This window comes from Engraulis encrasicolus, chromosome 14 (genome assembly GCF_034702125.1).
Source record: "Engraulis encrasicolus isolate BLACKSEA-1 chromosome 14, IST_EnEncr_1.0, whole genome shotgun sequence".
Classification (NCBI taxonomy): domain Eukaryota; kingdom Metazoa; phylum Chordata; class Actinopteri; order Clupeiformes; family Engraulidae; genus Engraulis; species Engraulis encrasicolus.
Genome location: NC_085870.1, coordinates 16,138,758 through 16,151,933, shown reverse-complemented (window position 1 = coordinate 16,151,933; position 13,176 = coordinate 16,138,758). Strand labels below are relative to the sequence as shown.

Genomic DNA, 13,176 nt, shown 5'->3' with positions numbered 1-13,176 from the left:
GTGATACGGGGACATTAGGCCTAATAGAATAATTGGGATTCTTTGGGAGGGAGAGAGCAGTGGTTTAAGCAGGCCTTATTCATTCAGTGCTATGTTGTGTTGTGCTGTGGGAGTGCTACTGTGGATTGGAGGACTTTGTGCATATCTGGGTCACAGGGTCAGAGGTGAAGTGAAAAAAGGATGTTGAGGTTTCAGGTAGATGTTTTAGGCCACTTCTTTCGCCTGATGTGCAGAGTTGGAGAAAGTGTGTGTGCGTGTGTGCGCGTGCATCGGCGTTGGGGGAGCAGTTGAAGAAATTGTCATGAGTGTATTTACAGTGTGTTTGTGTAAGGCAGAGAGGGATGGAGTGTGTGTGTCTTGGTGTGCCTCTTAAGCAAGTGTGCATGTTTCTCTTCAACTTTCTTTTCCTTTGTCACTCTCAGTACTTTACTTAGTGTGTGTGTGTGTCTTTGTCTTTGTCTTTGTGTAGGTGTGTATGTCTGTGTGAACGTGTTGAATGTGTGTGTGTTTGTGCACACATGCGTGTGTGAACATGTATGTGTTAAAATAGTAGAGTAGTGAATTGAGGGATAAGCAGAGTAAAGATGCAGTCAGAAGTTCAGAACTAGAACACAGCAGTTAAAAGTGCTATCAGCGGTCACAGCAGCTGCTGCTGGCATGGCCCGTCACTGTGTCACCTGTCACTTGAGCCTCTGGGACACTCCAGGGGGTCTATCCTCTCCTCTCCCCTCCTCTCCTCTCCTCTCCTCTCCTCTCCCCTCCTCTCCTCTCCTCTCCTCTCCTCTCCTATCCCATCCTTCTCTCCTCTCCTCTCCTCTACTCTCATATCCTCTCGTCTCCTCTCCCATCCTCCTCTCCTCTCCTCTCCTCTCCTGTCCCATCCTCCTCTCCTCTCTTGTCCTCTCCTCTCCTGTCCCATCCTCCTCTCCTCTCCTCTCCTTTCCCATCCTCCTCTCATCTCCCATCCTTCTATCCTCTCCTCTCCCATTCTCCTCTCCTCCCATCCTCCCCTCCTCTCTTCTCCCATCCTCCTCTTATCTCCTCTGCTCTCCTCCTACCCCATCCTCCACTCCTCTCCTCTCCTCCTCTCCTCTCCTCTCCTCTCCCATCCTCCTATCCCATCCTCCTTTCCTCTCCCTACCGCCACTCCACACAACAGGGACAGCATCGTTTTGTTTTTTTTGGAACACCGTTCGTCTCCACGGCGACAATAATGGTTGCGTGGCAACCTTTTCGGAAAGCCTCAGTCAGTGCATGTTGACATCACTACTCTGTGCTACTCTTCCCCTGGGTCCCTGGCCTACGGATCGTGTTTCAAAAAGCTTGACCCATAGTCACCTTGCATTATCAATTACAGCTGGCAATGGCGCTATAGGTTCACCTGGGGCCTATAGTACAAAGCTGGTTCAGGAGTACACCTGGTCAAGTTAAGAGGTAAATAATCTAATAGAAGAGCCTGGAGTCCTCATTTTCTTAAGAAACCAGCTTTGTAGTATAGGCCCCTGGTGTCACTCACTCATACTTGGAAACTGACCTGTGTGAGTGTGTGTCTTGTCATCTTAGTACTGTAAACTGACCCGGACCCCATTCCTTGAAAGCATCATTGCTAACCAATTAGAAACTGTATTAGGTTGTCAATGGGAAATTGCATTGCAACCAAGTAAGTCGCTAACTTGGTTAGCAGTGACGCTGTCGAGAAACCCCTGGTGTCTGTAGTAAATTGACCTGGGGTCTGTCATCATCTAATTGACTGACCCTAGTGTCTGTAATTAATTCTAGTATCATTAAGTAAATGGCTGTGAGTAAACATACTCGTAAAGGTACACTGTGCAGGAAATGGCCAAAAAAAAGTACTGCAACTATGCTGCTCATTGAAACTGGGTTACCTATTGCCAAATTTGATATTTTCATGAAAGTTTACTAAGTAATGAGCTAGGGCTGCACAATTAACCGAAAAATAATCAAAATTGTGATAAAATGGTGAAATCGAACTCGTGATTTTAATCGTGATTTAATCGTGGCAATAGTGACCTACTTTTGAGAGCGTCCTTGAAGCCAGAACATACTGACAGGCTGGTGTTTCTGGCCAGAAATCTGTCCACTTAAGTTTCATGCTATTGCCTTTACATAATTATTACAATTCATTTTATTTTGCTCATCCCGTATATAATTCACTCTTGGTTATATTTCATCTTGATATAATTTTCAAAAAATTCTGCAAAAATCAATAATTGTGATTAATAATCATGATTATGATTTTGACCAAAATAATCGTGATTATGATTTTTACCATAATCGTGCAGCCCTATAATGAGCTAATGTTTTCTAGTATGGCCCAAGTACAGTCATTTTTGCAGCGAAAAATGGCTATTTCTGGGAATTTAAAATGGCGGACCCTGGAGAAGATCCCCCTTTTCACGTATGAAAAGTGCAATTTTTCCAGTCATAATGAATACTTCGAATTTGATGGTGGTGGTAAGTATTCATGAAAAAGGTAACATTAGTGAATGGGTAGCATGAATTCTGGAAATAAACAACTAAAAATCTTACACAGTGTCCCTTTTAAGTTAGGTGACATGGTGCCTGTACTGATCTGATCTGAACAAGTGAAGCGACCTTCTGACACTGTTTTAAATAAACTGATCTGGTGTTTATACTGCTCTCATATCAGTGCTGTTGATGTAAGTAAATGCTCCTGCTTGTCTGTGCCCACGCTGTGTGCTGATCTCTGTATAATTGTGGGTGTGTCTATGATGTACTGTACTTGCCAAAGTGAACAGGTCTGTCTGGCCTGAGTAGCGTACACTAGGCATGTGTCTGTGCTAAGCATGTTGGTACTGTATGTGTCAAAGTAAACGTGTGCGTGTGCGTGTGCGTGCGTGCGTGCGTGCGTGCGTGTGTGTGTGTGTGTGTGTGTGTGTGTGTGTGTGTGTGTGTGTGTGTGTGTGTGTGTGTGTGTGTGTGTGTGTGTGTGTGTGTGTGTGTGTGTGTGTGTGCACGCACACGCGCGTATGTCAGTAAGCTAACTTGTGTGTCTTTATGTCTGTGCTATAAATCTGCTCTGTGTGTGTCTTCTGCATCATTATCTGATTTCCTGATCATCACACTGATCAGACTAAACTTGTGTGTGTGTGTGTGTGTGCTGTGTGCAGGACTTCCTGATCATGTTTGTGCATCACCTGGCCACCATCATACTGATCAGCTTCTCCTTTGCGAACAACATGGTGCGGGTCGGCTGCCTCGTCCTGGCCGTGCACGACTCCTCCGACTTCCTCCTGGAGGTACAGTACCACCAGACTCATTACAGTGCACTATATTACTCTACACTACACTACAGTACAGTACAGTACACTACACTACATTATACTACACTACACTACACTACACTACACTACACTACACTACACTACACTACACTAGAGTAGAGTAGAGTAGAGTAACATTTATTGATCCCGAAGGAAATTTAGGTGTCTAGTAGCATACAGTACATACAAAAATAAATAAATTGATTATTTCACATTAAACATTCAGATATAAAAAAGTCTCTCATTGCAATAGTTATTACTGATTGTTGAAGGAGGGGTGGGAGGGGGATGGAACTACACTACACTACATTATGTAACCGGTTGGAATTTCACTCTACGTTGTGTAAGTTGAGATGTAATAAAGACTCCAGACAAGATTGCAGATCCAAAGCTTTAGTGATGGCTCTGTAATATCACAGACCGTACACAATCACCATGGGGCTTGGGGCTGCACTCCCACTCCTCTTCCCACAGCATACAGAGACAGGGAGTAGTTTTTACAATAAACATATTTAAGTAGCCCTAAACATGGTGAAAACATATGAGAAAACCAAATAAAATCGCTAGGTTAAGTGCTACCAAAAACCTAGCCTGCTTCTACACTACACTACATTACACTACATTACACTAGACTACACTACATTATACTACACTACACTATGCTACACTACACTACACTACACTACACTACACTACATTATACTACACTACACTAAACTACACTACACTACACTACACTACACTACACTACACTACACTACACTACACTACACTACACTACACTACACTACACTACACTACACTACACTACACTACACTACACTACACTACATTTGCACAATGCCTCTGACTCCCTCTTGGAGGTACGTTACGAACAGACTTATTACACTACATTACATAACACTTCACTACATTACACTACATTACAATATATTACACTACACTACACTACACTAAATTACATTACACTACATTACATAACATTACACTACATTACACTACACTACATTACACTGCACTACACTACACTACATTACACTACACTACACTACATTACACTACATTACATAACACTGCACTACATTACACTACACTACACTACATATCATTACATTACATTACACTACACTACGCTTAGACTTCCTGCTGGAAGTACACTAACGAACAGACCCATTGCATTACAAACACATAACATTACAATACACTTAGACTTCCTGCTATGAGTAGTGTATGACCACATCCATTACCTTTCATCACATTACACTAATTAAGCTGCATAATTCATCCAGACATGTGGTTATGTCTGCATGGTTATGTCCTGCATGTTTTTATGTCTTAATCTTTAATGTTTTGCTTTTTGTGGACATGTTGTCTTTTGTGACTTGTCTGTTTTTGTCTGTATTGTGACTCCTATGTCTTTGCTGCTTTCTTGGCTAGGACCCACTTGGAAAAGAGGCAACTGCCTCAATGTAACTACCCTAGTAAAATAAAGGAGAAATATTACATTACATTACATTTAGCGAACACTTTTTATCCAAAGTGACTTACAGATATTTTCAGGGTATTGGTTACAGTCCCTGGAGCAATGTGGGGTTAGGTGCCTTGCTCAAGGGCGCTTCAGCCATGGATGGAGGTGCTGGTAAGGGTCAGATTCGAACCTGCAACCCTCTGACCTGAAGACCAGTGCTTTAACTAACCATTGAGCCATGGCTGCACCATATAAAATGAAAAAGAATGTTCATCTCACACTCGGAACTTCATGCCGTTATATTTAATAAGACCAACGTTTCGGCATACGCCCTCATAAGGGTCATCTCGTCTGCCCCATATAAAATGAAATAATCTCACTAACTAGCTAAACACATGGGGCGGGAGAGAGGCTAGCAGTTTGCCTTCCCTGCCATGTTAATTATTATTTAGTGGAATAGCGGCAGCTCTCTGTATTATTCTCCACGCCTTGTCTTCCTCTTCCCTATATTGTACTGACTGACGACCCAGAAAAACCTGTTTGAGCTCCAGAGTAAACTTCTACCATGCGGCCCACCTACAGCATGTCCTATTAATAAAGTACTAATGGATGCTCCACTATTTGTTTGGCGGGGACGTGAGTCGGTGACGCAATTATTTGTTCAGTGATAGAGATTGCCAAGGGATCAATAGTGTTATCAGATTATTGTGCTCAACTGTTATTGTTATCTTTTTATGAGGGTGCTGCATGATTTACGTTTCATGGAGAAGTATAGAAGCGTTAAAGAAATACAAAATACAAACAAAAGTTAGGCTTAAGCTTAGCATTAGCTAGCATAAGCTTAGATGGCTGTTATTTTCCTAGCTGTGGGTTTTGGTTGTGGGCGTGTGGGCCCCCCACCCTCCTGTGTCTACAAGAGCTGCCTTTAAGAAATAAACGTTTCACAGCAGAGGTGTCGCTTGGTTTGAAAGCTCTGCCTGCGCACTTTATCACACTTCACCACAAAACAAACATCATCTTTCAGGAGAGACGAGAAAGATCCCGGCTCTACAGCTGTGTGTGGTTTCTTTATATAGGCCATTTTTACATGCTAAAGTGAAAGTGCCTAGATTTCTTAAAACAAATTGTACCGCCATCTTGCCTAAAATCGTCAGGAAATAAAATGTATCGTGCTGTGGATGAGCTCTGAGTCATATTTTAGATTTTTTTTGTGTGTGTGCATTCATGGCATGGCATGGTCTGGTATATGTAAGTACGCAGTATTAAATATTATCTATATTATATGTGCATTCAAAGGAACATGAACCATAAAATAAAGTGTTGTCTCTTCTTTTGTTCTACTGTACCTCATGGTCTGTTTTAAAAGCAGAGTTCATTGATTTGCTTCAAGTCTTTGTATCAAAGCCTTGCCTAAGACCGACAGAAATCCATAGTCAATATGAAAGAAAACTTCATATTCAAACTTGAACTTCATTATTTGCTCATAATATCTTGAAAACTGAAACAAAAATGTAGGCATACATAAATCCTTTTTGTTCTTTTACTTGCAAACACCTTCCTCAGAGACACTTTTCTTTCAATTTTCACTGTGTTTGTTTATGCACATTTTAATCATGATTATGCCCTTTTAGATGGGACATTTTATTCCGAATTAACTCACTTTAAATCTGAATAAAGCTTCATTTCGATTTGAAAACGTCATGTACACACTTCACAATTCGGAATTAAGTGAATGATCAAAGGGAACTCGACAGAACTTTTTAATTCTGAATTATTAATTCAGTATTAAAAAACGTCATGTGAACATAGCCATTGTGGTGAAATGTGTCTCTAGACTCATAATATCTTGAGCCATATACTGGTGGTAGTCTTGCCTTGTCATCTCATCTCTGTATTTACAGAGCTGGGTAGCCTACTAGCCAGGTACACTGGGTGGTTTCCCTTATCAAACTGTTCAACCGTGCTCTTAATAATGAAATGAAGATGTCGTTATGAGTATGACCCGTTTGTAATCTGCCTTGTGTGTGTGCGTGTGCGTGTGTTATCAAAACTGTTCCACCATGCTCTCATTAATGAAATGTCGTTATGAGTATGACCCATATGTAATCTGCCTTATTTGCGTGTGTGTGTGTGTGTGTGTGTGTGTGTGTGTGTGTGTGTGTGTGTGTGTGTGTGTGTGTGTGTGTGTGTGTGTGTGTGTGTGTGGTGTTTACAGGCTGCCAAGCTGGCCAACTATGCCAAGTACCAGCGTGTGTGTGACTTCCTCTTTGTGGTGTTTGGCATCTGCTTCTTCATCACGCGGCTCGTCATCTACCCATTCTGGTGAGTCTCAATACAGGTGTGTGTGTGGGTGGGTGGGTGTGTGTGTGTGTGTGTAGGCTACACGCAGGTGCTGTGTGTTTGTGCATGCATTCGTGTGGAGTGTGTGTGTGTGTGTGTGTGTGTGTGTGTGTGTGTGTGTGTGTGTGTGTGCGCGTGCGTGTGTGTGTGTGCGTGCGTGCTTGTGTGTGTGCGTGCGTGCTTGTGTGCGTGTGTGTGTGTGTGTGTGTGTGTGTGTGAAATATATGTGTGCTTGTGTGTGTGTGTGAAATATATGTGTGCTTGTGTGTGTGTGAAATATATGTGTGCTTGTGTGTGTGTGTGTGAAATATATGTGTGCTTGTGTGTGTGTGTGAAATATATGTGTGCTTGTGTGTGTGTGTGTGTGAAATATATGTGTGCTTGTGTGTGTGTGTGAAATATATGTGTGCTTGTGTGTGTGTGTGAAATATATGTGTGCTTGTGTGTGTGTGAAATATATGTGTGCTTGTGTGTGTGTGAAATGTGTGAGTGACATGGGCTTTCAGCTGATGTTGTAACCTGAGTGCCTATATTCTATGTCAAGTAGCTGCTCAAGAGATGATGCCGTCACCAGTCCTGAAATCCATACCGTGTGTGTGTGTGTGTGTGTGTGTGTGTGTGTGTGTGTGTGTGTGTGTGTGTGTGTGTGTGTGTGTGTGTGTGTGTGTGTGTGTGTGTGCGCATCACTGGTCGTGTGTGTGTGTGTGTGTGTGTGTGTGTGTGTGTGTGTGTGCCTGCATATCACTGTTCATGTTTGTGTGTGAGTACGTTTCTGTGTGTACCACCGTGTGTGTGATGCTTGTGTGCATGCCTGCATGCGTGTGTATGTACGTATGTGTGTTAATTCATCCATGTTCATGTTTGTGTGTGGATGTATTCAGACTCCCTGCCCCTTTGCAAAGGCCTTTTTAGCCGGTTAACTCATGCTTGACTTGACTGAAGTACGGTAGTATGATATGTTCCCATTGAGGAGTCTCATGATCCACCCATTTCCTCGATAGCAAAAGCAAGACCTCATCTTCCGGCTGAGTTCTGAGTTCAGTTTTAATTCAGGGGTGCATTTCTCAAAACCTTATTAACCTTTTAACCTTGTCCACACGTGACTATCGGAAAATATATCTCTTCAGGACAAAACAAACCTGTTGCTGTGCTGTTTGTTCTGTCGGGGAATATTTTCCTATAGTCACGTGTGAAGAAGCAAGGGTATTGTTGCGCTCTAGATGTTTGGAGAATTAGGTAGGTGTGGACCATACATCATCCCTTTAAAAATTGACAACTACGTTAGCTACTTTATTGATTGCAATGTTTCATTTATTTCATTCAGTCTTTATTTAGCCAGGATTTTCCATTTGAGACTAAGCATCTCCACTGCCAGGCAGTCCTGCTCAAAATGGCAGCCAAACAAATAGTGGCAGACACACACTAACACATTAACACATATTAAAGAAAACACATTTCCATAAAACAGAATAGAAACTAAAAGATGCACAAAAAAATTGCAATTTCCCATTGGCCACTGCCCAGTTTACTAACTGGCTAGCAACTAATATGCTTTCGAGAATGGCACCACATACAGACTCTTACGTGACCGCATTAAAAACTAAACACCACACACACGCACCCACACGCACGCACGCACACACACACACACACACACACGCACCCACACGCACGCACGCACACACACACAGTAAAACATGCATGGCTTACTGGCCTGCTCTGCTTTAGCAAACAAAGGAACATGCTAAGGGCCGGAACAGATGTCCACAGTGTCCTCATTGTGTTGTCAGAGGGCCTGTATGTTTCCATCCAACACACACACACACACACACACACACACACACACACACACACACACACACACACACACACACACACACACACACACTCTTTCTCATAGGCCCTCTCAGAGCGCACACATCATTTGGGCTCATTACACACAATGTGCCATTGTCACCCAACAGATGGTTTATGTTATACCAAGTTACCAGAAGGACGTGTTTATGTACACTGCATAATTCTGTCACATATAGGGTTGGTTGCGCATTACAAGTTGGAAGTCGTTACAGTTACAGTAGGGGGAAATGAATGTATTTCTTACAGCTTCTGTATTGTTTTTTATTTTATATTTATTTTGTTTTATATTATTTCATATTTATACTGTTGAATTGACATACATTACTTTAGTGTGTGTGTCTGTGTGTGTGTTTCTGTGAGTCTGTGTCTGTGTCTGTGTGCTTGTATACTGTATGTATGTGCTGTATCTATTGTATGCATGCATGCACAGTATGTACAGTATGCATGTGTGGGTGGATGGATGGATGGATGGATGGATGGCTATAAATCCATGTCTGAAAATGAGTCTCCTCTTCTTCCTATGGTGCCGTGGCCAGCCATGTTTTAGATCAGGGCTGGGCAATTATTTTGGCCTGAGGGTCACATTGGGTGTAGAATATGGATCGCAGGGCCAGATGTCGCAGGCAACATGCCTTTGCCAGTAATGAGAAATACTTTAATGTACACTGACATAATTTGGTGGCTATTTCAATCCTGCACATTGCAATATTTAGATGTGACCTTGATTAATCTCACACCTGCAACACCCTTTGCTTTTTAAAGAATTTTAAGTGTGAGTAAGATACTTTGGATTTAAAGGCTCTGTGGGCCAGATGAAATGGCTCAGCGCATGTGGCCCCCGGGCCTGAGTTTGCCCACTCCTGTTTTAGATCATAGCAGGCACATGATTGGGCCCTACCCGCCATGGTGGCTCTTCTAAAATGAAGTATCCATGTGCATTAAATGAACTCTTCTCTATTCTACTATCCTTTTCTCAGGGTACAGAACTCGGCCATGTTTGAGAGCTGTCCTACCGTCCTGGTTGCTCATTATAGAACTCAGTATATCTATGTGTACTAATCTCGGCTCTCGGCCCCACTGTAGCGCTAACGGTAGGGCACTCATCTACTACGTGGCCGATCCGGGTTTGATTCCGGCCCGGGTCCTTTGCCGGCCCTTTCCTGTCTCTCTCCCCCAACTCGTTTCCTGTCTCTCCTCCACTTTCCTGTCTCGTAAAAACCTAAGAAAGGTTTGAAAAGCCCCAAATAAATATTTAAAAAATAATAATCTCTAATATTCTCCACTTCTCAGGGTGTTGTGGTCAGTGCTGTTTGAGAGCTGGGAGATCGTTGGGCCGTACCCCTCCTGGTGGCTCTTCTGCGGCCTGCTGTCGGTGTTGCAGGTGCTGCACGTCATCTGGTTCTACCTCATCGCTCGCATCGCAACCAAGGCAATCATGCGTGGGAAGGTGGGTGCTGTTGCCCTTTACACATTATCCACGGTTATACGTGGCTTCAGCATTTTTGTTATAACCTGACTGCGCGAACCTAGCTGCGCACAACTCAACCTTTGATTGTTGGAAACCGCTGTTGGTCAAAAAAATTAGCTCACATGGTTGGCTGCCAGTGTCTTGCCCCTTCTCAAAACATCGTGTTTACAAACATTGCGAACCCATGTATAAGGGCGGAGCCATTACTATTTTGGTTGCAGCTCCTAATACTAAATCATTCACAAGATCAGGAAATGGGAAGCCTATATGGAACTAGGAGCACGACAAACGTAGAAATGAGCAGGTTATAGTGGGCGTGGTAGGAAGGTGGACACCGTCCCTCACTTCCTGGCTCGAGCGGGCCGTCAGACTGTGTTACCTGTAGCTGGGAGCCTTACGTGCATTCCAATATGCGACCTTGCATCCTCCACTTGGGCTTGTGGCCTCACATTTTGCTGATGCCCCGCCTCCGTGGAGAAAACAACTAAGTTTTCCCCGCTGTCAGCCTAGCCAAAACAATTTTTGGGGGACTATTCTTCATTCACCATCCTGTTTGCAAATGAGAAAATGACTTCACAACTGAGCTTTGGCAAGTTATTGAAATGTAATGCTGTTGTCAATGATGTCATCATGACATATTACTTCCTGGTACGAGGCCACAAGCACAAGTGGAGGACGCAAGGTTGTATATTGGAACGCACCCTGTGTTACCTGTAGCTGGGAGCCTTATGAACATGAATGAATACATACAGTGGGTGCATTGTTTTATGGCTACGGTGTTCAGTCATTGTGCTCAAAGCCATCTTCAGTGGGGAAAGGGGTGGGGTTGTGCAGCACTGCATGCCTGTCACCATTAGGGGGCAGTGTCACTGGGCGGTGCAGTGCAGGAGGAGGAAATGCTGTGTAGGTTATGCTGCAGGTTTCAATCAGTTTCAGTTCTCATTTTGTCTATTTATGAATTTTGCGGGTTTATCCTAATGAGGCAGGTTCCTGTCAGTGGTGGTGGTGTGGTGCAGAGAAAAAGGGGGTGAAATTTGTACGGAAACATACAGTTTCAAAGAAGCTGGGTGAAGTGGGCAACACTGTGTCTTCAATGGAGGGGGGGGGGGTCACTACCTCAGGTATTCAGACCAGTGTGGAGGAACCTCTCTACCTGTTCTTAAACTGATACAGTACCTGTGTATCTGCCATGCATATTAGGATGAAAGTATGCGACATTCGATTTCAAATAGTCATGCTTAAACCTGTCCCTATTTGAGCATCTGTCTGTAAGCTTGATTTCCTACCAGCCCTGCTTCTCTCTATCATAATTTTCCCTTTTTTCTCTCTGTTCTGTCGTTTTTTTTCTCCTTTCGGCAGGAAGGCTTCATCCCTCGCTCTCTTCTTCTCTCTGCTGGATGGAAGATCCTGTCTCTTCCTGTCCCCTCCTCTCTCGTCTCACTCCTCTGCTCAGGACCTGTGATGCTGTCTCTTTTTCCCCTCCGCAATCCTCCCATCTTTCCCCTGAAACACTTCTTCTTACTCCTCTATCCTGTTAAATGAAAGACAGGCACTCTGAGAAAGGACAAGAGAACATGGGGCGCCGTGGCTCAGTGGGCCAAGGCTCCGTTGCTGTACCATAAATCAAGATTTGATTTTGACCTGAGGTCATTTCCTGATCTTTCCCTATCCCACTGTCCCCCAACACGCTCCTATCACTCTCCAACACTGTCCTGTCCAATGAAGGCCCAAAAGGCCTTAAAAAATTAATTAATGTATAAATAAAGGGCAAGAGAACTATTACACAAACACTGGATTGCAATTTACAGTAAGTGGTCACAACAGCATGGCATGCTTTTGCAAACCTGGAGTGACAAAACGGATCTTTATCTGGCCTTATTTCTGCACCGTCTGGCCATTTCAGCCGTGGGTATTTGCCTCCATTTCAGGGATAATAATGACAAACATGTATAATCCAGTGGCGGCTGGTAGTCTGTCAAACAGGGGAGGCTGTTCAATTACAATATGTCCAGAACGCAAAAATAAAGGGGGGGGGGGGGGGGGGGGGGATTTTGACACACATCTTACATTGGTCCTGAGCCACATATGGCCTCACACACTAAAGGACTCTTGTTGAAACAAATTTGTTAATCATTAATCATTATCCCCCTTGTAGCCTATTCATAGGGAAATGTTTTTATTATTATTATCATCATCATTAGGCCTACCTCCGCCACATAATGATGTGATTTAGTTTGCCTTCGTTGTCTTTGTTCATTACTGGGTGCACGGCTTAACTTACCACTAGAGGTCGCAAAATCTTTAATTATTTACCAGACATTGCCAACACAGTAGGAAACAAGGACTCGCCACTCACGGGACTTGGCAGTTAACCAGTTGATAAGACACCACGAAAGCTCAAAAGAAACGGTTGTTCTTCCCTACCTTTTTCACCAAGTCAATATTAGGCAGTGCTCTGCTCTGCTCCTTGATATTCATTTTCTCCTCATAAGGACGACTGGAATTCGCCAGAATTTAATCCACAATGCTTGGCATTTTGCATAGCTCTCTAGCTTTCTTGCAAGCTAGCCCTAACGAAAAGTAGGCAACTTCAACTTTTGAATTGGGAGATTAAAAAGGATAAGGACATGCCACTATTAAGACTTTATTCGCAACGCTAGTGTCACTAGGTTTACAAGAATATGTACACAAAACTGGAGTACACCGCAATGAATAGCTTCCCCACTGGTTACCACGAC

General features: G+C 43.3%; 1 protein-coding gene across 2 annotated transcripts in view; it reads left to right on the top strand.

Annotated features, from left to right (window-relative positions):
* cers5 (ceramide synthase 5) overlaps nucleotides 1–13,176 on the top strand; it is a 48,288-nt gene that overhangs the window by 32,725 nt on the left and 2,387 nt on the right. The window contains exons 7-10 of one of the 2 annotated variants that reach the window (XM_063215096.1): nucleotides 3,153–3,281; nucleotides 6,989–7,095; nucleotides 10,261–10,417; nucleotides 11,798–12,166. In XM_063215096.1, coding sequence (XP_063071166.1) covers nucleotides 3,153–3,281; nucleotides 6,989–7,095; nucleotides 10,261–10,417; nucleotides 11,798–11,980 — 576 coding nt within the window. In that variant the 3' untranslated portion in view covers nucleotides 11,981–12,166. Of the gene's footprint in view, nucleotides 1–3,152; nucleotides 3,282–6,988; nucleotides 7,096–10,260; nucleotides 10,418–11,797; nucleotides 12,167–13,176 lie in introns of those variants that run through there. The other variant, XM_063215094.1, reaches the window with a different exon arrangement.